At 44.5% G+C, this 22,041-nt stretch overlaps 1 protein-coding gene across 1 annotated transcript in view; it reads right to left on the reverse strand.

The window, feature by feature from the left end:
- Positions 1-254: 254 nt before the first annotated feature.
- GALM (galactose mutarotase) overlaps positions 255-22,041 on the reverse strand; it is a 51,550-nt gene continuing 29,763 nt past the window's right edge. Inside the window, exons 5-7 of the mRNA XM_007445776.1 lie at positions 3,859-4,000; positions 2,225-2,399; positions 255-1,418 (exon numbers count right to left, since the gene is read on the reverse strand). Coding sequence (XP_007445838.1) covers positions 1,341-1,418; positions 2,225-2,399; positions 3,859-4,000 — 395 coding nt within the window. The 3' untranslated portion in view covers positions 255-1,340. The remainder of the gene's footprint in view (positions 1,419-2,224; positions 2,400-3,858; positions 4,001-22,041) is intronic.

Genomic DNA, 22,041 nt, shown 5'->3' on the forward strand with positions numbered 1-22,041 from the left:
GTGTACACAACAGGTACTCAGAAAATCCATGCTGAAATGAATTAAAAAATAAACTCTGGTTTATTTTTGTTGCTAAGAGAGAGGGGAAGTATAGGAATTTCCATAGGCTGCCATTTAAGTAGTGTTCCTCTAGGAAGATGCTGGGGCTGTATTGGAGAGTATGGTAGAATCCAGAACACCATTTATATTTGGTCCATTTCCCAAAGGTCCATGCCTGACAGATCTAAAGATAAGTGAAGAAACTGGGAGTTTTCTGAAGATGCAGATTTTGATTTTATTTCAACCGATTATTAGTGTATAATATTATAAGATACTTTTCTTTAAAAACTACCAACCCAAACCCATCACTGATGATTCAGTTATTCAGGAAAGGAGGGAAGCCCAGGCTCATCTGCATAACACAACATCTGTTCTCTGTGCAATGTGCAGTCAATCCTCAGTCAAGGCCCTCCTCACACTAACACAGCTCCTGTCCCCAATGGCTTCCTTCCCATGCCTTGGCTGGGCTGGGCTTTCTCAGTTAACCCCAAAGGCAGAGAATCAAATTTACAGATTCTTTCTGGACATTTTGATCTTGCACTTTAAGTCACACCATCTGTAAGGCTCAGAGACAGGCTAAAGCTTCTTATAAAAGTGTATCTGGGAAGAAAGGATGGCTCTAACAGAGTAGGGGTCAGATCCCCCTTCGCCCATCAGTGATGCTCAGAATGCTCTGGAAGACGAGTGGAGGCAAAGAAGGGGACTTGAATTCACGCGACCTGACCTCGAGTCCTGGCTAAAATTTTTCCTAGCTCTGTGCCTTTAGGTGGGTCATTTGTCCCCTCTAAGCCTCAGCTGGCTCACTTCTCCATCATATGTTGCCGTATTGGGGCAGAGAGGTCCCTCTGCCAGCAGGTTGAATGAGCTAAGTGACCTCTGAAAACTCCAAAGTGCTGCACAGTGCAAGGTGGTGTGAGGTAGAGAAGGAGGAAAAAGAAAAGGAATGAGAGTAGGATCAAAGAAAGGGTGAAAAAAGTAGAAAAGAAAGAGGCAGAATGGAGAGATGGAGCCAACACAAGGAGCTCAGTCACCACTTCTGGGCTACGGTCAAGGCTTAGATGACATTGATGGCTGGGTCCTCTTCACTGCACGGAGAATAGAGCTGATCATTAGACCTGGCCTGGAGCCAGTCTTTGGGAAGGAAATCTATTCAGACTGACTATCATGACAGCTAACATTTGTATGATTTTAATTCACAGGATCACTTTTAAAGCCTCTAAATCTTCATCTCTGCATAGGTGACAGGCTGCTGAAGGGGCTCCCAAACCTGGTCCTGGAGCAGGTCATATCTTTACACTTCCTTAAGCCACAGAAAACTTGAACCAAGTGGTATGGTCATACTCCTCACCAGGCTTCAGCAACACAGGAGGGAAGTGGGGCTGTGAAGGGGAAAACAATACAGGTTACACCTTGCCAGCCCAGGTTGCACCCTTAACCATTCAGGATGGCTTCTGGACTGGTCTCTAGACCAGTTCTGTGAACCAGTTGCCAGTGTAAGAACTGTTTATTATGATTGGTTTGCAATGAGATAAAGAACTTGAACCAGAATGAAAATCAATCACATCACTAAACACACTTTATCACAGCAAGACTTTCTTAAGGAAGCATGGTTGATTTACATTCTGGTGCAAGCTGCAAGCATCTTATTCTGGGCTGGAGCTTTGAGGAACATTACGCAATAGCTAGAAAAGAAAGTTATGGGGAAGTAAACAGGATGAAAAGATTTGGAGGATCATCTTAGCACTGTGGTTGCAGAAAATAATAGATTTTTTTTAACATGTAAATGCCATTTTAGTAATGTGGTTAAGAGTTTCCTGTGTTGTTCATGACTTGGAGAAGAGAACACACACAGACTTTTTTTTTTTTCCTTTTTTTTGGTGGTACGTGGGCCTCTCACTGTTGTGGCCTCTCCCGTTGCAGAGCACAGGCTCCGGAGGCGCAGGCTCAGCGGCCATGGCTCACGGGCCCAGCCGCTCCGCGGCATGTGGGATCTTCCCGCACCGGGGCACGAACCCGTGTCCCCTGTATCGGCAGGCGGACTCTCAACCACTGCACCACCAGGGAAGCCCTACACACACAGACTTTTGAATCATACAGACCAAGTCTGACTTGAGTGTTATGACCTCTGTCATCCAGTGTGACCTTGGACACACCACCTCTCTAACAAGCTAGCTTGTAGACTTACCTGATTGACTGCATCAGGCCAGTTCTGGGTCTCAAGGCAGAAACCGGAGTGTTTGGGATAGACTGCTCCACTCTTGCCCTTCAGTGTGCCATCCAGGAAGTTGCCCGTATAAAACTGGACCCCCAGCTGGGTGGTGTACACTTCCAGTACCCGCCCGCTCCCAGCATGATGGACCCTAGGGATAAAGCCAGACCACATATATATAGGTCCAGGGTGGAAAAGCAGATAGGGAAAAGCTGGGAAGCAGCTCTGAGACAGGAATTAGACCCAGTCACAGAGCAGGAGACAAAGGTAAGAAGAGCGTGGCGGGAACTTCTGGCAGCCTCTTCAGGTGAGGCATGAGTAGGTGGTTTTGAGGATCCCCAATAGCAACTTCTCACTCTAAGCTTGGCTTCTCAGGGGAAGGGCAAAAGGGACTCACCCCAGTCAGATATGTTTGTGTGTGTCGGGGGCGGCCAGGTTGGAGACAGGTAGTTAGGCTGGGATACTTTCTCATAAAGAGGCGGCGCTCTCTGCTTGGTCTGGCAAGACAACCAGCTATGTCTTCTGAAAGGGAATAGATGCTTCTCCAAATTGAACTGCCCGCCACCCTTGGGGCTAGAGCAGGCAGGGCTCTTTCCCCCCAGAATAGATCTGTTCTGGGTTTCTGCCAAATTGTTTCCTTTTTTAAAAAAACCAGGCCTCTACAGATGGGAGAGTACCTACCTGGTCCTATACTTGGGGTCAAAGGGATATATAGATAAAGAAAGGCTGGGTCTTACAGACTTACGAGGTAAGACATCCCCACAACGTGTAGTCAACCAAGAGGTTCGGGGAAACATGTTTGGAAAGAGAAAGGCCAGGATTTGTATAGTGGCAGGGAGGTCAGAGGGTCTCCTCACGTGGGGGCCGTGGAAAGAAAATGTGAATAGGAGGGACAGAGGAGAAAAGCAGGCTTGAGCTAGAAGAACACAGCTGGGGTCTTGGTGCTGGGGCTCTGAGCAAGAGAAGGCTTTTGAAGTTCTTTCTGTTTCTGTTAGAGCTGAAATTATTTTCTCTATTTTATTTAAGACCCATTCATTCTGCAAACATTTATTGATTATTTGCTAGTGCCGAGCACGGTATTAGGGTGTTAGGGTAAAGGTAGAGATTCACAAAGATAAGATGGCACGAGGTACTTGGAATTTAGTGAGAAGGAGAGTGTGGACACAGATGCCTGTCAGACAAGGCTGGAGGTGGTGGGTGCTATAAGGGAAATGCAATGATGTATGCAAATCATACATCAAAAGTCAAGAAAGGACAAAGGGCTCTGGAAGTTCATGGAAAGCAGAGGTGACTTCAGTCTGGAGGAGTTGGGGCTTCTAACAAAAAAAGGGCCTTAGAGAACAGGCAGAGATGGGGAGAGGGGAAACAGAGAGACAAGATGCCAGGTAGGGGCACAGGGAAAATGGTATGAAGGGGGAGGGGGGAGATGTATTCACCTATGGAATAGGAACTTTGAAAAGGCACATAGGATGTGGTAGTTGGTCCCCTGTAGCATAGTAAATGGCATTAATATGGCAGAGGAAAAGTTCCTCAAATAGGAGTTGGTATCTTTTCTTCCCAACAAATGAAAGGCAAATGAAAAGTACAGGCAGCAAATGGAAAGTGCCTACCGTGCACAAAAACGCTTTTCTTTAGATCCCTTCAGACAGAAATTGTGGTCAAAGCCATTCATGTGGAACTCCTGCAGGTGTTTTCCAAGCTCCACTGGCTTCCTCAGGTCAAATGCAGTTCCCTGCACTGGAGCAACTTCTCCTGGTGGGAAGAGGCAGAAAAAAGAGTGACAAATGCCTAGATAAAATCTTTATATCCTAAAGACCCAATGGTTCTACCCTCCCAGCCTTCATTTCAAGTTATAAAGGAGGTAGGAGTCCAGATCCTAAGAATAATAAATTATTGGATCTCCTTAATTATAAAATGTCACTGACTGTAAGATGCAGTAGCTATAACACTCAGAATCATTCAAGTGTAAAAAAAGTACAAAAATCAAGATAACGCATAATTTCCGTTAAGGAATAAGTTGGATAAAGGGTGATGGTTGTCCTAACCATTGAGTCAATCACCTTATTGACATTTCTTGCTTTAATGCTGAAATATCCCAGGGCTCATAACTGAGCATTAATACCTGGTACTGGCTAACCAAATGCTAACAGTGTCCCTGAGATTAGTGATTTTCGAACCATTTGGGGCCATTATTGGCCAAAGTGACACTGGTAGCCACTCTTCCCCAATCACTTCCCTGATCAGTCTGTAGACTTGAAACATGGAGGGAACTGTTAATAACAACACTGGGACAAATGAGTTAACCGGGACAGTTGGGGGGAAACTAGGATGTATGGCCACTCTACTATTAGCCAATTTTAGAGTCAGTCCTTTGTTTGTTTATTTATTTATTTATTTAGGCTGCGTTGGGTCTTCATTGCTGTATGCGGGCTTTCTCTAGTTGCGGCGAGCAGGGGCTACTCTTCGTTGCAATGTGCAGTCTTCTCATTGCAGTGGCTTCTCTTGTTGTGGAGCACAGGCTCTAGGCTCGCGGGTTTCAGTAGTTGCGACACACAGGCTCAGTAGTTGTGGCTCGCGGGCTCTAGAGCGCAGGCTCAGTAGTTGTGGCACACGGGCTTTGTTGCTCCGCAGCATGTGGGATCTTCCCGGACCAGGGCTCAAACCCGTGTCCCCTGCATTGGCAAGTGTATTCTTAACCACTGCGCCACCAGGGAAGCCTAGAGTCAATCCTTTGAATGAAAGCTTTGTGTCTCTAGGAGTGCTTCTTGGAGGAGTTATAGTTGGCAAGCACCACCCCCTTCCTATGTGTAAGCCAGATTCCTCAAACTCTAATAAGTATATTTGTTCTTATCAAGGTGGGACATTCGGAAGCCTCTTTTCAATGATTTGGGTGGGTGACCAGTCCTGAGGGAGGACACTGCAGTGTGAAGACCCTCAACTCTTAAAGGGCAAAGCACAGAAGGAATCTGGATGGGAACCCCATCTTGGTGGTTATTACACAACAAATGATGCCCAGTCAAGACTATCCCTTCGTGGTGTTACAGAACTCAAGGGTGTTGGGACCAGAAGGGTCTCAGAGCTCATCTGGTCCAAACTGCTCACGTAACAGATGAGACTGAGACCCACACAACTTGATATCATCAAACAACAACCTGTGATACTGATATACCATATTTCCCCAATTTAAGACACTCATTTTCTCATATATATATATAGGCTATAAAATATATATATATATATATATATATATATATATTATAATTCCACTCGGCTTGCAGAATCTTAGTTCCCCCCAGGATCGAACCTGGGCCCCGACAGTGAAAGCGCAGAGTCCACTGGACTGCCAGGGAATTCCCTCATTTTCATATTTTAAAATCTCTGAAATCATGTCATGTCATGCTTTAACTGGCAGAGGTGTTTTTTTTCCTTCATGGAATGTAAAATAATGGTGAACTTTACAACTGATGGCATCTTAGAGTTGATAAAATATGTGAAAATAATTTGCCACATCTTCTGCTCTACTAAAACCACTGAACAAGAAATCAGGGCTTTGAGGAAGTTCCCTGGCGGTCCAGTGGTTAGGGCTTCGCACTCTCATTGCTAAGGGCCCGGGTTTTGACCTCTGGTTGGGGAACTAAAATCCTGCAAGCCACGCGGTGCAGCCAAAAAAAAAAAAATCAGGGCTTTGAGGGTGAAAAAGAGGAATCAGCGTTATCCTGTGAGTAATTTCTCTGGAGATCCAAGGGAGAGAGCAAACTTCTCAACAGACAGTCCTCTAGACATGTTTGCCAAAAGGCTATAACATGGGTTTTACATTCTTCTGAATATTGTGCCATTTTGCTTTATCACCTTTCATTCTCTTCGCAACTTTCAGATCTGTTCTTCCCTAGATGCTAGGCTGAGCCATCTGAAACAACGTACACAAATATTTTGAATTTAGCTTAGTTAAGAAAGCCCAGGGAAAGTGTGGAAGAATTCCTCCTCATAGGCATGTTCCTGGAATATGACAGAGCCAGAGCAATGGACTAGGAGCCTATTCACAGTCACTCTTCTGACTGATCAACACATTAAACACCTACTGTATGCCAGGCACTCTGCTGGGCAGAGCTGACACATAGATGAGACGACCTGCCTTTTTAAGCTGCAGTCTGAAGGAGGGAGAGGACATATAAGCCGCTCATAACCACAGAGTGTGAAGAGTGCTCCCAGAGGCACAGCTGTAAGAAAGAAAGACAGGCAGTATGACTGGGTTGGCTTAGATGTGGCGGACTGGGGAGATTTCATGGATAAAAGTTTATTAGTTGAGCTGAGACTTGAGGTGAGGTCATGATAGGTTGAATGGGTGAAGAGGGTTGAAGAATAATCGATGTGGAGGAAACAGCTTAAGTACAAGGTGGTTGTGTGTGTGTGTGTGTGTGTGTGTGTGTGTGTATTGTAATAGTAGCAGCAGCAGCAGTAGTAGTAGCAGTTGTAGGGTAGAATGCCTCAGATGAGGAAAGAGATTAAGTTAAATGAAATCACTTCTCTGAGCCTGGGGGTTTTCATCAGTACAAAAAATAAGCTGGACTAAATCACTGACTTTCACCCCCTACCCCATTCCTGCAGAGTTTGTTATTTCAGAGGGAAGCTCAATAAATACAAGTGTGCACACACACACACACACATAAAATAAATATACATATACCGTTGACCCTTGAACAACATGGTTTTGAAATGCACGGGTCCACTTATACATGGAGTTTTTTCAGTAATACATACTACAGTACTATACTGTCCTTTTTTTTTTTTTAATTCTTTATTTTTTTTGGCTGCATTGCTGCACATGGGCTTTTGTCTAGTGTGGAGAGCGGGAGCTACTCTTCGTTGCAGTGCGCGGGCTTCTCATTGCGGTGGCTTCTCTTGTTGTGGCTCACGGGCTCTAGACGTGCAGGCTTGGTAGTTGTGGCGCACGGGCTTAGTTGCTCTGTGGCATGTGGGATCTTCCTGGACCAGGGATCGAACCCGTGTCCCCTGCATTGGCAGGCGGATTCTTAACCACTGCGCCACCAGGGAAGTCCCTACACTGTCCTTGATTGGTTGAATCTGCAGATCTGGAGGGCCAACTGTAAAGTTATAGGTGGATTTTCGACTGCATGGAGGGTTAGTGCCCCAACCTCCGCACTGTTCAAGGGTCAACTGTATACAACATAAAAAACATATATATAAAAGCCAGAGTGAAGCCAGTACAAGCTCTGAGCAGCTCACCTAGAAAACCCTAGGAACAGATGACAGCAGAGGTGCACCCCATCCCACCCCCTAAAAGTATGACCCACTTAGGAGTGAGAAGCCCCTGGTCCTAGGATCTTCCCCAAATACAAAGAATTCCAGGTTCCTCTGCAGCAGGCCAGGCAATCTGGCCAGTCTTTCTTGAGGGGGAAAGAGGAAAGGGACTCTGTTTCAGAGCCTTACGCAATGATACAGTTTAGTACATTTAAAAGTTTTTGTATTGTCCCAGAACTGAATCATATATTTTGAAGGTAAGCACAGACATTAGGTGTTTAACATACTCTTTCAGGGTGAGAGTTATTTTTCCTTTCATGTGGTCAGATGGATAATGTTTTAGGAACTTGGTTCCTGCTATTTTTAGATGAGAGATATAGCATGCAAAGTGGGGCTGGAATCTTAGGAGGCTAAGAAAGATGAGGAACTTGTACCTTACCATTAAAAAATTAAATAGGAAAAAGAGAACTGACTTTTAGCCATTTAAAGCATTTGGTTCTGCTTCTTTGAGTTCCTAAATACTAAGAAACATGAATGTCCTGTCTTTGGGTGAAAACAGGGTATCCTTTTCTTAACTCAGAACTTCTGCTCAGAAATGTAGTCTTTTTGGCACGTGAGGACTGGGGCCTTTGAGATCACACAGAGCCGCGAGGGTGCCTGGGCTCCAGAGCTCCTGAGGGAGACACGGAGGCCTGGCTAAGACCATCCTAGTGTCTGGTGTCCACTGTTCAACCAAGAGGATCCTTCTCTTACCAGAGTCAGCTTTAGGAAAAGTTAAGTGGTATATTCTTTTTGAAACATCCTTTAAAAGCATCTATTTCCTTTGTCTTGGTTCTACTTTTCCAAAAAAGAATTCTTGAGTAGGTAATATTTACACAGGTAATCAATTTTAAAGATATCAAATGTAAAAGTTACAAAGTCGTACTCTACAGTGAAAAGAATTTCTCTCATCTTTGTTCCCTACAGATCCAGTTTCCTTCAACAGAAGCAACCATTGTCACTTGTTTCTCATGCACCTTCCAGAGATACAAGGATATCCAAGCATTTAAGTGCATGTCCATGCACATCCACAAACTCACAGCCTGTTTCCACCTTGATCTTTTCACTCAGTTTATCTTGGAGGTTGTTGCTAGATTTATTCCTAGGTATTTCATTAGACAACTCCATATGCACTCATACTTTTCTCTATTTTTTCTATGATAATCTATTTAAAATTTCTTTTTGAGGTCGCAATTGCAAATTTATATATTCTCCTAGAAAATTATCCATTTCATCTATATTACTCTCATGTTTATTTGCAAAGAGTTGAGGAAAGAAATAATTTATGATCCTTTCAGTTTCATCTGTCTGTGGTTATTTGCCTATGCTCATATCTAGTTCTGTGGACTGAACAGATTAGCTAATGCTATACCTATTTTATTGGGGTTTTTTTTCCCTCCAATGAAACAGCTCTTGGATTTATGAGTACTACCTTTTCTGATTGTTTTCAAAATAATAATTTCTTTTATTTTTGTTAATTTTTCTTTTGTTCTCTTGGGTTTATTTTATTATTCTTTTTCAAATATCTGCATTAGATGCCTAATTCATTTAACTTCACAATTTTTGATTAATATAAGTAGTGCTAAAATTTTCTGAGTATTACTTTAACTATATCACACGTAGGAGTTTCCATTATAGATAATTGTAATATAATATTTGCTTACTAAATATTCCTATATATTATGTATATATTTCCATTATACATAAATAATTATATTATTTATTTTCTAAATATCCTTAGTTTTGGGGTTTGACTTCCTTTTTGATCCAAGAATTATTAAGAGACAGTTAAAACATTTCTAGGTCAATATTGGCTGTGTGGTATTTTGTGAAACTGCCTGAGGTTTTCTTCATGGTCATTTTTTGGTGAACTTCCGTTGTGAATTGCATCCACTGGGAATTTCATCCTTCAAAAAACAGAATGTTTTCTGTCATGAAATCAGCCTTTTCTGATGTTCAGATTGAGACCCCCTGCTACTTTGGCTTTCACTTGCTTGGTTTGCTTTTGAATTCTTGTATTTTCAACCGTTCTGAGTCACTTGGTTTGTACACAGCATCCTGTTGGGTTTTGCTTTGTGATTTAATCTGAGAGACTGTTTAATAGGGGCGTTTTATGGCATTAAGATAACACGTATATTCTAACTGTTCTTAGTTTGTCATTATATTTTATGGTATGCTTTCTGTGTTTATGAATTCTGGTCGCTTTTAAAAAAAATCTTTTACGATACGGTCTGTGTTTGTGTATGTTCCCGATAATTTAGAAAGTTTGTGTTTTCGTTTTAGTGGTTACATCTATATACAAGTGACTTCAATACAATATACTTAATTCTCTGTTTCTTCGAATCTTCTGAGCTTGTTCCTCCCCTTTTCTCTGGGTTTCTGACACATTCTAATGTAATTCTAATAAAGGCACTTTTGTTTCCCAGTAGATGGTGCTAGAGACACAATGTAAAGAGCTCGCTTTATAAACATACACCTCGTCTGAGTTCAGTCCTCTAAACCCTGAGCAGTTCTGGAGGATGGCTGAACTTGTTGGATCTCGAAGGCCAAATCCTGGATGGTGGTGACCCACCGGGGCGCTACCGTCCTGTGAAGTCTGGGTGACCAACTATCTCCCACACTGACTTTAAAAAAGACAACAGTGTTTCCTTATGAAACAATTAGACTGGGAAAAAAGAAGCAGCTGTTAACATGGGCTCAAGAAGATTTTAATCTTACCAACCCATATTCCCAGTGGTAATTTATGTTATGCTTTCTTCCCTAACTTTAAATGGTGCTCACAATATTTAGTTCTTTCTTAAAGCCATATTTGAATCAAAATCGAACCCTTAAAATAGTCCCGATGTGATTGCCCAGATCAGTCAATCAATTACTTACTTTTCTTGACTTTAAAGAAATAAGAAAGTCATGGAATTTTCATGAAGGAGGGACCCAGGGCATATTTCATGTCTATTAACCTGATATTGAGCAATCTATGATATCGAGCAATGTTTATTTTAGCTTTTCTCTCTGTAAAACAAAGCTGCTATTATTTGCCGCCCCATACATTACATGGAAATATTTGATAAATGATATGTTTGAACATTTTCAGGAGGATGGCATAAATAAAAGGGCTAAATTTCAAGAAATATATATATAACACAAAGCAGAGCTTAGAGAGGGTAAGACTTCAAGAACTGCAGAGAAGCCCTGACTTAAAATTTAGACACTTGAAAAAATTGTAAAAAGAGATTTTTGCTGAATGAGAAGAAAAAGAGAAGGTTCCAATCTGTCTTTTCCAGCCTCATGCCCTGGCACACTCCCTCATGCACTTACTGGTCAGGCAAATGAGAAACTTAAGAATTTGTCTCCCAGATTCACTATGTCTTTGGACCCTTTCTTGTAACTGGAATGACGTTTCTGGGCTCCCCTACCCCACTCTGGCAAAGCCCACCAGGTCATTTAAGAATGCTTATTCTCGGGATTTCCTGGTGGCGCAGTGGCTGGGAATCTGCCTGCCAATGCAGGGGACACGGGTTCGATCCCTGGTCCGGGAAGATCTCACATGCTGCAGAGCAACTAAGCCTGTGTGCCACAACTACTAAGCCTGTGCTCTAGAGCCCGAGAGCCATAACTACTGAGCCTGCGCTCTAGAGCCCACGTGCCACAACTGCTGAGGCCCGCGTGCCTAGAGCCTATGCTCCACAACAATAGAAGCCACTGCAATGAGAAGCCCGCGCACCGCAACGAAGAGTAGTCCCCGCTCGCTGCAACTAGAGAAAGCCTGCGCGTATCAATGAAGACCCAACACAGCCATAAAGAAAGAAAGAAAGAAAGAAAGAAAGAAAGAATGCTTATTCTCTAATGCTATTTCCTCTGTGAGGGACTGTATCCTCCACAGCTAGAACTAATCCCCTTTTCTACTTTGTTCATCCCACTTTGAACATACTTTCCCCAAGACATTCATCCCATTAAGGCACAGCTATAAGATTATATCAAGCTTTATATCTGTAAGGAATGTGAGCCCCTAGAGGGAAGGGATTGTGTCCTACTGATTTTTGACCCTCTAAGCATTAAACAGAGCCTTTACTTGACTGAAAACCTGATGAATGAATGAGGTAAAGGGGGAAAAAAAGGGCAACTGTGAATGTTGTAGCATCCTGTGACAAAGTCAGAATGAAAGATCTAGAAAGGACCTTAGGAATTACCTCATCTAGTACCCTCGCTTTGCAGATGAGGTTGGAACCCAGACGGCTAAAGGGACTTGCCCAAGGTGACACATCTGCATAGTGTCACAGCCTCCAGGCCCCTACTCAGGCACTCTCCATCTCACCCTGGAGTGACTTGGGTACAGCCCCTCCCACCCCCAGCCCTCAAGTACTCTTGATTTTTCTAAGACTTTGGAGAATGAATGTGCAGTTCTTTCAATTTCAGTTTATCTGCATATGTGAGTTTGTGCTTTGGTGCTAAGAATAGAAGGAGATGTCAAAATAACTGTCTCAGCAACGCTGAGTGTACAGAAAATGAAGCCGAAATGGAAAGGGTGCCTTCAGAGAGGATGTCACATCACCAGACTTTGGTTTTGAAGCCACCAGAAAGCTGTGGTGTCAGCAGAGAGAAGCCATTTTCAGATGAGGATTTCTTATTGTCCTGAATAAGGTTGGCTGGGTGTGCGTTTAGGTCTGAGCAGCAATGCCTGGCAGATGGTGGGCTCTGACCCAAAGGTGTGGGGTTACAGCTCTGGGGGAGTGGCCTGAGGCAGTACTTCTGCTTCCCCATTTCAGGGAAAGTCTCACTGCAGGCCCCACTAAGGACCCACCTGAGGTTACTGTCATGAATTTTGAGCGAGACCAGTAGCTGTATGGCGGCAGCTGTAGAGGGTCTGGCGGGGTAGGATTAGTCAGGATTGGGCTTTGTTAGGAGAATACAAAGAAAAAGGAGAGGGCAAGGGAGTGGAGAGCATATGAAAAGGGGTGATTCTAATGATGGACTTTTGATCTTAGTAGGGGAGGAGGTGAACAGTGAAAGGGTGGTAGGATCAAGTGACTATAGGTTCTTGTGGCATTGAAGAATTATTGAAGCTGAAACAGACATCTTAAATAGTGATCATAAAAGACTGCAATAAGAGGTAGTGATAAAGTCAAGGGTATGACTCAAAGATTATAGGAGTGAGTAGCTGAAAACCTTGGAGGACGACATCATTGGGAGAGGACGTCAAGAAGCTAAAAGGTCAGGGTATCATCAATATGGATAATGAAATAATGTAGAACTGTGATAAGAGTAATGTTGGAGTGACAGTGAGCCAGGAATAAGGTCAAGTCTACAGAGGACCTCAACAAAGAGAGCTCACGTGTCACCCTGGCAACTACAGCTGACTCATTCTTGCAAGAAGATGATGTAGACCTGAGCAGTGGAAACAGGACTCTGACATTCCAGATGCCTGTCACAAGGCCTTAAATCTTCCTCTAGCTCCTCATTCCTGACAGAGTTATAATTACCTGCCCTCTGGAAGTACAGGAAAAACCCACTGCCTTCATGAAACCCATCTGCTTTGATTCATATCTCTTATCTCACATGAAGGAGTCTTACAGGCGCTCGACCTTTTCCCCATGACTGCTTGTGGCATACCGCATTTTTCAAAGATGGCCACACCCGGATATATTCATCCCACAGGCTCTACTTACAATGTGGATGGTGACACTCCTTCAGTGAGAGGTGAAGTCTTTTTTCCCTCCCTTAAGCCTGGATGGACCTTTGTAACTGCCTCAACCAATAGAATGTGGTACAAGTGATGCTATGTGATTTCTGAGGCCAGGTTATAAATACAAAGTGGCTTTGGCCTAGCCCTCTCTGCCTCAGGACATTTGCTCTTGCTTCCGGCCACCATGTTGTAAGGAAGCTCAAGTCACATCGAAAGGCCATGCGTGGGGTTTTCTGGCTGACAGCAACCAACCAATAGCCAGCATCAACTGCCAGACGTGCAGGTGAATGAGCCTTCTGATGATTCCAGCCCCTGCTCTAACCTTCCAACAGAGGCCCTAGACATCATACATAGAGACAAGATATGCCCTGTCTAAATTCCTGACCACAGAAGCAGTAAGAGATAATAAAGTGGGAGTAACTTATCACATAGCAATAGATAACTAGTATACTGCCTTGGGATGTTTTCACCTCTTGGCACTTGATTTGACAAGACAGGAGGTGACAAATTTTGACAGAAGTCCCTTTAGATGATTCTACCTTAAGAACACTAATCCTTGCAATTACTCTTGGATGGGGGAAAAACAAATATAAATTTGCTAGTTCACCCATTTTTGAGTATCTTTTATGCACCAGGCATTAAACTGACCCCAGGGAACTTAGAATCTGATGAAAGAGACAGACAAGAACATAAAAACTTACAGGAGAGTATGACAAATGCAACGAGAACGGCATTCAAAGGGCTCCGATGGGGCCTAATGCAGCCAGGAGGGTCAGGAAAGGTTTTCTAGAGGTGGTGACAGGAGGCTAACCTTGAAAGATAAGTCAGGGTTGGCTAACTGGACAAGGCATAGGACTACTGTCCTCCGTGAATGGCAAGAGTGGTCATGTGAATATCACCCTGGCAACTACAGCTGCCTCATTCTTGCAAGAAGATGATGTAGACCTGATTATTGGGAACAAGATTCTCTGACATTCCAGATCTCTGTCACAAGGCATTAAATCTGTCACAGGAATGGAGTCTTGTTGTCCGTATTTGGGGTGAAGGCAAGACAGTTATATTACACTTGTCCTCTGGGCTCCTAGCTCTGACTTGATTGTTTGGGCAAAAGACTTAAGAAACAGAGTAGAAGGTAAATTAGTCCTTATGAACTCCTGATCAAACACTGACTACTGACATGGTTTTCTGTGTAACATCTGGACATGAACACTCTTCTCAGTGTCTGACTGAGAAAATTCAGCCGGGGTGAATTTTAATTCAATGCTTTTAATTTCGCATCATCTGAAATAGCTCTTTTCCCTACCTGGTGGCCCTAGTGCCTGACTCTCTGAGAAGATGAACAGATGGTCACTGCAAGAGTCACTGAATCTTCGTGTTTATTCATTTTTTAGCCCCTCTTTCCTGGCAGGTCCCCTTTCTAGCTCATCTTCACACAACCCAATAACACAAGTACAGTGTTATTGGAAGAAAACCAGAGTCCCTCCAGACAGTCCTCAGCACCGGTAACTCCTGTTTATAATTACAATTAAAAATCATTTTGAGAAAAGAGAAAAGAAAGCAAAAGAAAATCTGGCACAGATTTTGTAGAAAAGTTTGGTGGAGGGAAGAAATTTTCTCCAATAATTTTTTCTCCCTTAAAAAAGAAATGTTTCTGGGACTTCCCTGGTGGCACAGTGGTTAAGAATCCGCCTGCCAGTGCAGGGGACACGGGTTCGAGCCCTGGTCTGGGAAGATCCCACATGCCGCGGAGCAACTAAGCCCGTGTGCCACAACTAACCACTGAAGCCCACGCGCCTAGAGCCCGTGCTCCGCAACAAGAGAGGCCCCCGCAATGAGAAGCCTGCGCACCGCAATGAAGAGTAGTCCCCGCTTGCCGCAACTAGAGAAAGCCCAGGCACAGCAATGAAGACCCAATGCAGCCATAAGAAAAAAATTAATTAATTATTTAAAAAAAGAAATGTTTTTAAAAATATTAAGTATGTTATTTGAAAATTATTTTCTATGATTTGTCCTATATGTTGATTACAAATCTATGTAAGATGTCTTAGGATTTCGACAGATTTGCTAACTGACCTTGGTAAGTTTCTATGCCTCTATAAGATTCAATTTCCCCACTTATAAAATGGAGCTAATATTGGTATCTACCTAATACAGATACTGTGATGTTTAATTGAGAGAATGCTATGAAGGAGGTCATATCTCTAGACCAGCACCTGGCACATAGTTAGTGCTCACTCTGTTACACACACACACACACACACACACACACACACACAAACACTCCAGAAATACAGAGAACAGAGAAAACAATTATTCATTATAGTTTAAGAGATTAATACTAAAGGAAAGTGCTTTCCTGCCTCCAGGGGGCACTGACATTTTCATTACAAAGGATTTTTAAAATTTTGTTTTTATTTTTTGAAACTTTCTCTCTTAGTGATTTTTAAATCTAGAACAATGGTTTTTAAAGTGTTTTCTGAGTCATGGACTCCTTTGAGAATGTTATAAAAGTTATGGGCTTTCTCTCCAAGAAGATGCACACATGCACACACACACACACACACACACACACACACACACACACACACACAATGTTCCCAGAACCTCTGAAGTCCAGTGATGCGTGCCTGGATAAGAATCTCTGATCTATAGGCTGGTAAGTATTTTCTGTCTATTCCACTACTTGTCACAAAACAAGTTGCCCTCTCATGACCTGATACTGAAATGCACATTTGGAATGGTGCAGTCACATAACCTGAGGTGTCTGGGCAAGAAATGCGGACTGGGAGTTTCCTGGCAGATTCCTCTTACAGCAATGTGGCAAAGGCTTTGCATAATACATCAGGGCCTTCTTCTGGACGGTTTATGATTCCTCCATATTCTTGCAGCATGGGCAACAAACTAACACGTGAAAGGGCACAGAAGCTTGTCTTAATTTGAGCAATTCAACAGCTCAAAGAAGCCGCAGGAAAAAGAAGTATCAGAGAAAGTGGAAATTGCCCCAGTGACAGCTCAGAAAATGCGGCTGATTAGGCAAACTGTGTTCCCGGGTTGCGGGACATGTCAGCAGTCGTCATCCCCAATTACTGTTATCAGCTTCAGGAGCATCCCGCTCACCTGGTGGACAGTTAAACTCAATAGACATTAGAATGGATTTTCGGGTCAGGCAGGCCTGGATTTAAATCCTGACTTTTTTTGCTGTAAAAAATAGCAGAGGTCATTGAGCTTCTCTGAATCTTGACTTCCTCATCTATAAAACGGGGATAACAAGAGTGTCTACTCATAGGATTATGGAAATTAAGTGAGATAAGGTGTGCAAAGTGCTCCTACCCAGCACATAGGAAGTACTTAGTAATACAGCTGTATTATGGACAATAGCTGAGGGCAATAACAGCACAGACTTTGGAGACTGGCTCCAAATCTTGACTCTACCAGTGACTTACCCATTTAACTTTGTGCAGGTTACCTGACCTCTCCGAATGCCCGTTACTTCAAATGAGACTTAACTGAAGCATAACACCTACTCCAAAGGGTAATTCAATGAGCTAATGCATGTATATGCTTAGCTCAGTGTCTGGTACATATTAAACACTCAGTAAAAATGGTGGCAATGATGATAATGATGATGGTCATAATAATAGTTAATACTTACAGAGCTCTTAACTAAATGCCAGGAAGTGTTCTAAGCACTTTACACGTATTATCTCATTTAATCGTCACAACTAACAAGGTAGGTCCAGTTACCGTCTCCACTCTCCACTCTCCACATGAGGCCCGCAGAGGTAGAATAAGTTGTCCAAAATCACGGAGCTGGTGAGGATTTAAACCTAAGCAGTCAGGGTTTGAGTCCGTGCCCTTAACTACTGTGTTTTCCTGATGATGATGTGTCAAAATCAGCCCTTCTAAACAGCCATTCAAGGTCATACCAAGGACTCACTTCACTAAGGTCAAAGGTGCTTTCCACTTCTCTGGCCAGGACTCGCTTGCCTGCCCCCATCAGTTTTCATGGCACGCCGGGGGGACCCACTGCCCAAGAGCAGTGCATTGCTGGGGCCGGATGTTGATCTATGAGAACCGAGACCTCCTTCCCAAATCCCCCTGGATCCACTGGACTCAGTCTGCCAATGGCTGTTAACTGCTCTAATGTGAGAGGGGCAGGGCTTCTGCCAGTGTTCGGGGTTTGCTTGATGATTTCAAAAGGGCAACACGTTGGGGCAGAGGAATTTTCCCACATATGCTGCTTCAGAGCAGCTCGAGCAGAGACTCCAGCGACAATGGAGGCTCGTAGGAGACCCGTGGCCTCCACTCTGCCCTGAGAGTCACAAGGCTGCCACAGTGACGGTTCACAGGAAGCCAAGAAGAGCAGCAGGGACAGGTCAGCTGATATCCTGACACCATGAAAAAGACAGTAGTTGAACATAGACAGCCAAATTATGTTAATGGCCTAGGGTCAGAGAACAGAACCAGTAAGGGAGAGAGGGGAGAAATCAGTCCGGCCTTTCTGGTCAGTTGACACAGTGGCAGTGTCAAGAAATGGCTTTATGTGGGAAATTTAGCCCCTCTGATCTCCATCAGTGCTCCCAGTTCTCACAAATCACCCCAAACCAACATACCACCATCTAAGTTTCGAGGCATACCCCAGACACCCTTATACTGAGACTGCCGCCCCAAGCCCTCCTACACAGAAACGGTGGTCCCATCACAGTTGCTCAGCCTCCTCTGGTTTAGTCTGGACACGGAAGTTGTGTGTTTGTACTGGTGGAGCAGGAGGGCAGGCAGCCTGGAAAGGCGGGGCCGGCCTCCCCGATCTCACTAACTAACGTGCAGGATGTGGTCGTTATCCTCTCTGGGAATGTGTGCGCTGCAGACCCGGAGTTCTATTTGCTCCTTGCATCTGGCGCTGCCCACAAGAAGAACTTCACACACTACGAATTTAGGAGCAGTTCTCTGTCCTGGGAAGAATTCTGGAATGGAGCCGGAAAAGGAAGGAGGAAGCCTGCTCCCCAGGAACCAAACACAGACGCATTCAAATACAAACCATTCCTGGCCACCCCCTAGGCTTCCCTTGTGACTGGGTCACAAGGCTGGTGGCTCACGGAGCTTGGGGAGATGAAGCATCCGGGCTTCAGTGAGCAGGCTCTGTAGGGAGTTATCAAATGGCCTCTGATCTGTGGCTAATCTAGATGAAGATACAGAAGGTTTTCTCCTCAGACTATGACAGCATGAAGCTGGGAGGCAGATACGCTTGGGATAACAGAATCAGGAATTCAAAAGAAAGTATAAAGCAGGGGTAAAGCACTGGTTACAAGATGAAATTTATGGATAACAGGAACAGATAGGGTCCTGCACCTGTGTCTGAAAAAAACAAACCAACCAAGCCCAAACCAAAGGACACCAGCTAGGTTTTGATTGTAACCCTAACCCCAGGTACAAAACAATCTTCTGAGGTTCTATTTCCTTACTTGTGAAATTGGGACACTATAGCCCCTCCCTCATTAAGTTGTCATGAAGATTAAGGACAGTTGATACAGGGAAAGTACCCAGCACAGTGATGTGATGGTTCTTCGGACAATGCTTCACACACAGGCGGTCTGGTTCCAGAGCCTTTGTTCTTAACCGTCATGTTACATTTACTCTCATAAATGTTAAGTCTAGTTACTACAATTATTACCGACTAGGGAGAGACGCAGCTGAGCCACAGCTTGTATGAAAATGACTTTAAGGATGTGGTTGGCAGTAAGTTCGATGGAAGTCACATAAAGACTGTAATGAGGTGTTGACAGCTCTTGGTTACTGTTTGCAGCACAGGCATCACAGGATGACCTGAGGATGTTCTGCCTCAAGAAGAAATGACTTGGGGGCGACATGACAGCTGCCTTCTAAGGTCATAAGCCTGCTCTTTAGGGACCCGAGGCCCAGAAATAAGCCAAGTGGGGGTCGGCTCTAGGTAGACGGATTTCAGCTCAATATCAGGAAGGCCTTTCCTACGTGCTGGCCCAGGATGGGCAGTGAGCATCCTGGCCAGAAGGCACCTGAGTGTCGGCAAAGGCCATGGTTCTGAGATTCAAACACTCGACTGGTGGGTGGTGGTTGGAAAAGATAAGGTCCTTTCCAACTGTGACGTTCCAGGACTATAGGTCCCATGGCCCATGGGACAAACACGGTGAAGCAAGTTGTTCCCTTCGGGGGCACACTGTGATATTTGGTTAATTCTTTCTCTTTTTTAAATAAAAATGTCAGCTTGTCTTACCTAAGGAAGCCATTGGCTGAGAGCAGCTCTTTGCAGAATGAGCTGTAAAGAATGGCTTTTGATAAGAGAGGCTGAGTCAGAGCGTGAAGTGCTGGAGCGGAAAGGGGAATAAAGGTAGCTAAGGGGCAGCAGGAGGACCCAGGGTTGTTGGGGAGAGGAGCAAACGGGCGAAAGTAGGTGTCAAAAGCGGGGGAAAGCAACAAAAGTTACTAGAGGTTACACAGAGCTCTTTAGAGCCTTTTCAATAGCTGCTTGAAGCACGGACCAGGACCATCAGCACAGGCATCACCCGGTGCCTGTTAGAAACAGGCTCCACCCCACACCAAGTCAGAATCTGCGTATCAACAAGTCCCCCAGGTGACTTGTGTGCACTTTAAAGGTGAAAGGCAGGGATGTAGAGACCATCTAAGGGAGACCTAGGCTCAAGTGTGCTGTACTTTCATCTCAAAAAAAAAAAAGGGGCGGGGTGGGGGGAGGCGAGGAATGCTGGGGCACGAGGAAGAGTCTGGTCTCTATGGGGACGGCCCAGCTATGCTTCCAGCCCAGCTGCTCCAATTATGTCTGTTTCTTTAGTCAGGTTCAGAACAGTCAGTCAAATTTGCATAAGGAAACCAGCGGTAATGGGGCTCGTGGGCACAGGTACTCATCTGACACCTAATTAAGCCATCTTGGCAAATCATCTCTAGAATGCCTGTTATTATTTTAGGAAACAACATAAAGAGAATGATAATTAAAAGTAACACCCTGGGTGGGAATTTTGACTTCATTCCAGTGGTTGGCAAGTTAAGTACCTTGGGATTTTTTTTTTTAGGGTAACATTTCTATAAATTTTCCTAGATCACACGACCTCAAAGCTTGTCTCTGCCGCAGTTATTTCCTCTTCCTCTGCCGATGCTTCAATTTTGCGGCTTTATTCTACTGCTGGTTTTTATGTATTTATTTATTTTTTCCCACTGAGCACTTTTTGGTTTTGACTTGCAGTGGGGGAGGGCGTTGCTTCTGGATATGGCATGCCATCGGAAGCATAAAATGCTAAACACTGTTGCATGATGTTTTCGGGTGAGAAGACAATTTTACTTTTCACAGTTGGGCCCACGTGAGGCATTTTCACGCAGGGAATTTTTCCATCCTAGACTCTCATCAAGATGGTATCTGGGGATTTGCCGCCAGTGTAAAATTCACCCAACTGTCTGCAGCCTCCTAGCCTTCCCACTAGACCTGGTCTCCTGAGTGCCGCCACGTTCCCCTGGACTTCCAGGTGTGCACGAGGGCCCTCACACCCTCTGTTATCTTCCCCGGGCCCACTGTCTGTGACCTGAGCCACTTGGTTAGTGACACCCTTATTGACCTGCTTTACACCCTGTCCTCTTCTCCTGCCCCTCCTTCCAGATAAAACCCAACTAGGGATCATCCCACAATCCACCTTCTCTGCTTCTGACTCCAGCCGCTGAGAGAAACACTTGCTGGGGTGGTATCTGTAAAATGTCAGTCTTGCTAGGTCAATCCCCTGACTTAAAATCCTTCAAAGTCTTACATGATTTAAAGATAAAATCCTAGCTCCTTACTATGGCCCAGACTGCCCATGAAGACTACACTCAACTACAAGGCTGGGACAGGATGAGGCAATCTAGGACCCAGGGTGCAAAATTTAAGGAGACACTCGCTCTCAGGTGCTGACCCTGCGCCTGCATGACCCTGAAAGTGAGTGCTGCCTTAAATTTTGCACGCTAGGTGCTGCACCTCTCTTGTCTCACCCTAGCCTCCACGCTGCCAAACTGTCTCTGTAGCTTTTGACTTAACAGCCTACCCTCACACCCACATTCCGTGCTTATTAGTACTCTTACTCTCCTTGTTGCTAGATCCTCACAGACACTAAGAAGCTTCTCGAAGCTCAGGGTGATATCGAGAAGGCCTCTTCCTACCCTCACCTCCATGCTCCCTTAGTCCCACGGGCATCACCTCTACCACTGCCCTGACTACATTCGATTCTTCGCTCCCTGTGTGCCTCTCAAGGGCACAGGTAGTGTTTCTATGGCCAGTGCCCCAGGGAGCATGTAGCAATCACTAGGTGTTCCACAAACGTTAGCTGAACTGAACACAAGTCTGCTCTGAGAACTTGCTTGAGTTAGCCTCAGGCCCATGGCACAAAGCCCACAGTTACCTCTCATTCCTTTCAGAACGGGGTGACCTCTAAGGATTGTTATGCACCAGGTATGAACTAGAGCCAGGCCCCTGTCCAGACCTAGGGTGGGGGAGGGGAGTTGGTAAGCCATAAGCTCTTAAAGGGTGGTAGTCAGTGTTCTAGCAAATAACTCCCCTTCTGACAAATTTACTTGCTGTTACTCTGAAATTTTCATAGGAATTATGCAATGTCTGGCCAAGTGCTAATTTCTGAGCTTTCTTCCTGCCAAATTTTCACCGTGCTGGCTCATGTTTGCCAATCTCGTAGCAGTGATATTTTCTAGGAGGGAACACGAGTAGCTTTGCGAGTATTCTGGAGTCTCATAAAGCTGTTCTTGGGGCTGTTTTATAAGGTGGGATTCGGTAACGCATCCCCTTGGAGGG

The sequence above is a fragment of the Lipotes vexillifer genome, unplaced genomic scaffold, assembly GCF_000442215.2.
Source record: "Lipotes vexillifer unplaced genomic scaffold, Lipotes_vexillifer_v1.1 scaffold278, whole genome shotgun sequence".
NCBI classification, from domain to species: Eukaryota; Metazoa; Chordata; class Mammalia; order Artiodactyla; family Lipotidae; genus Lipotes; species Lipotes vexillifer.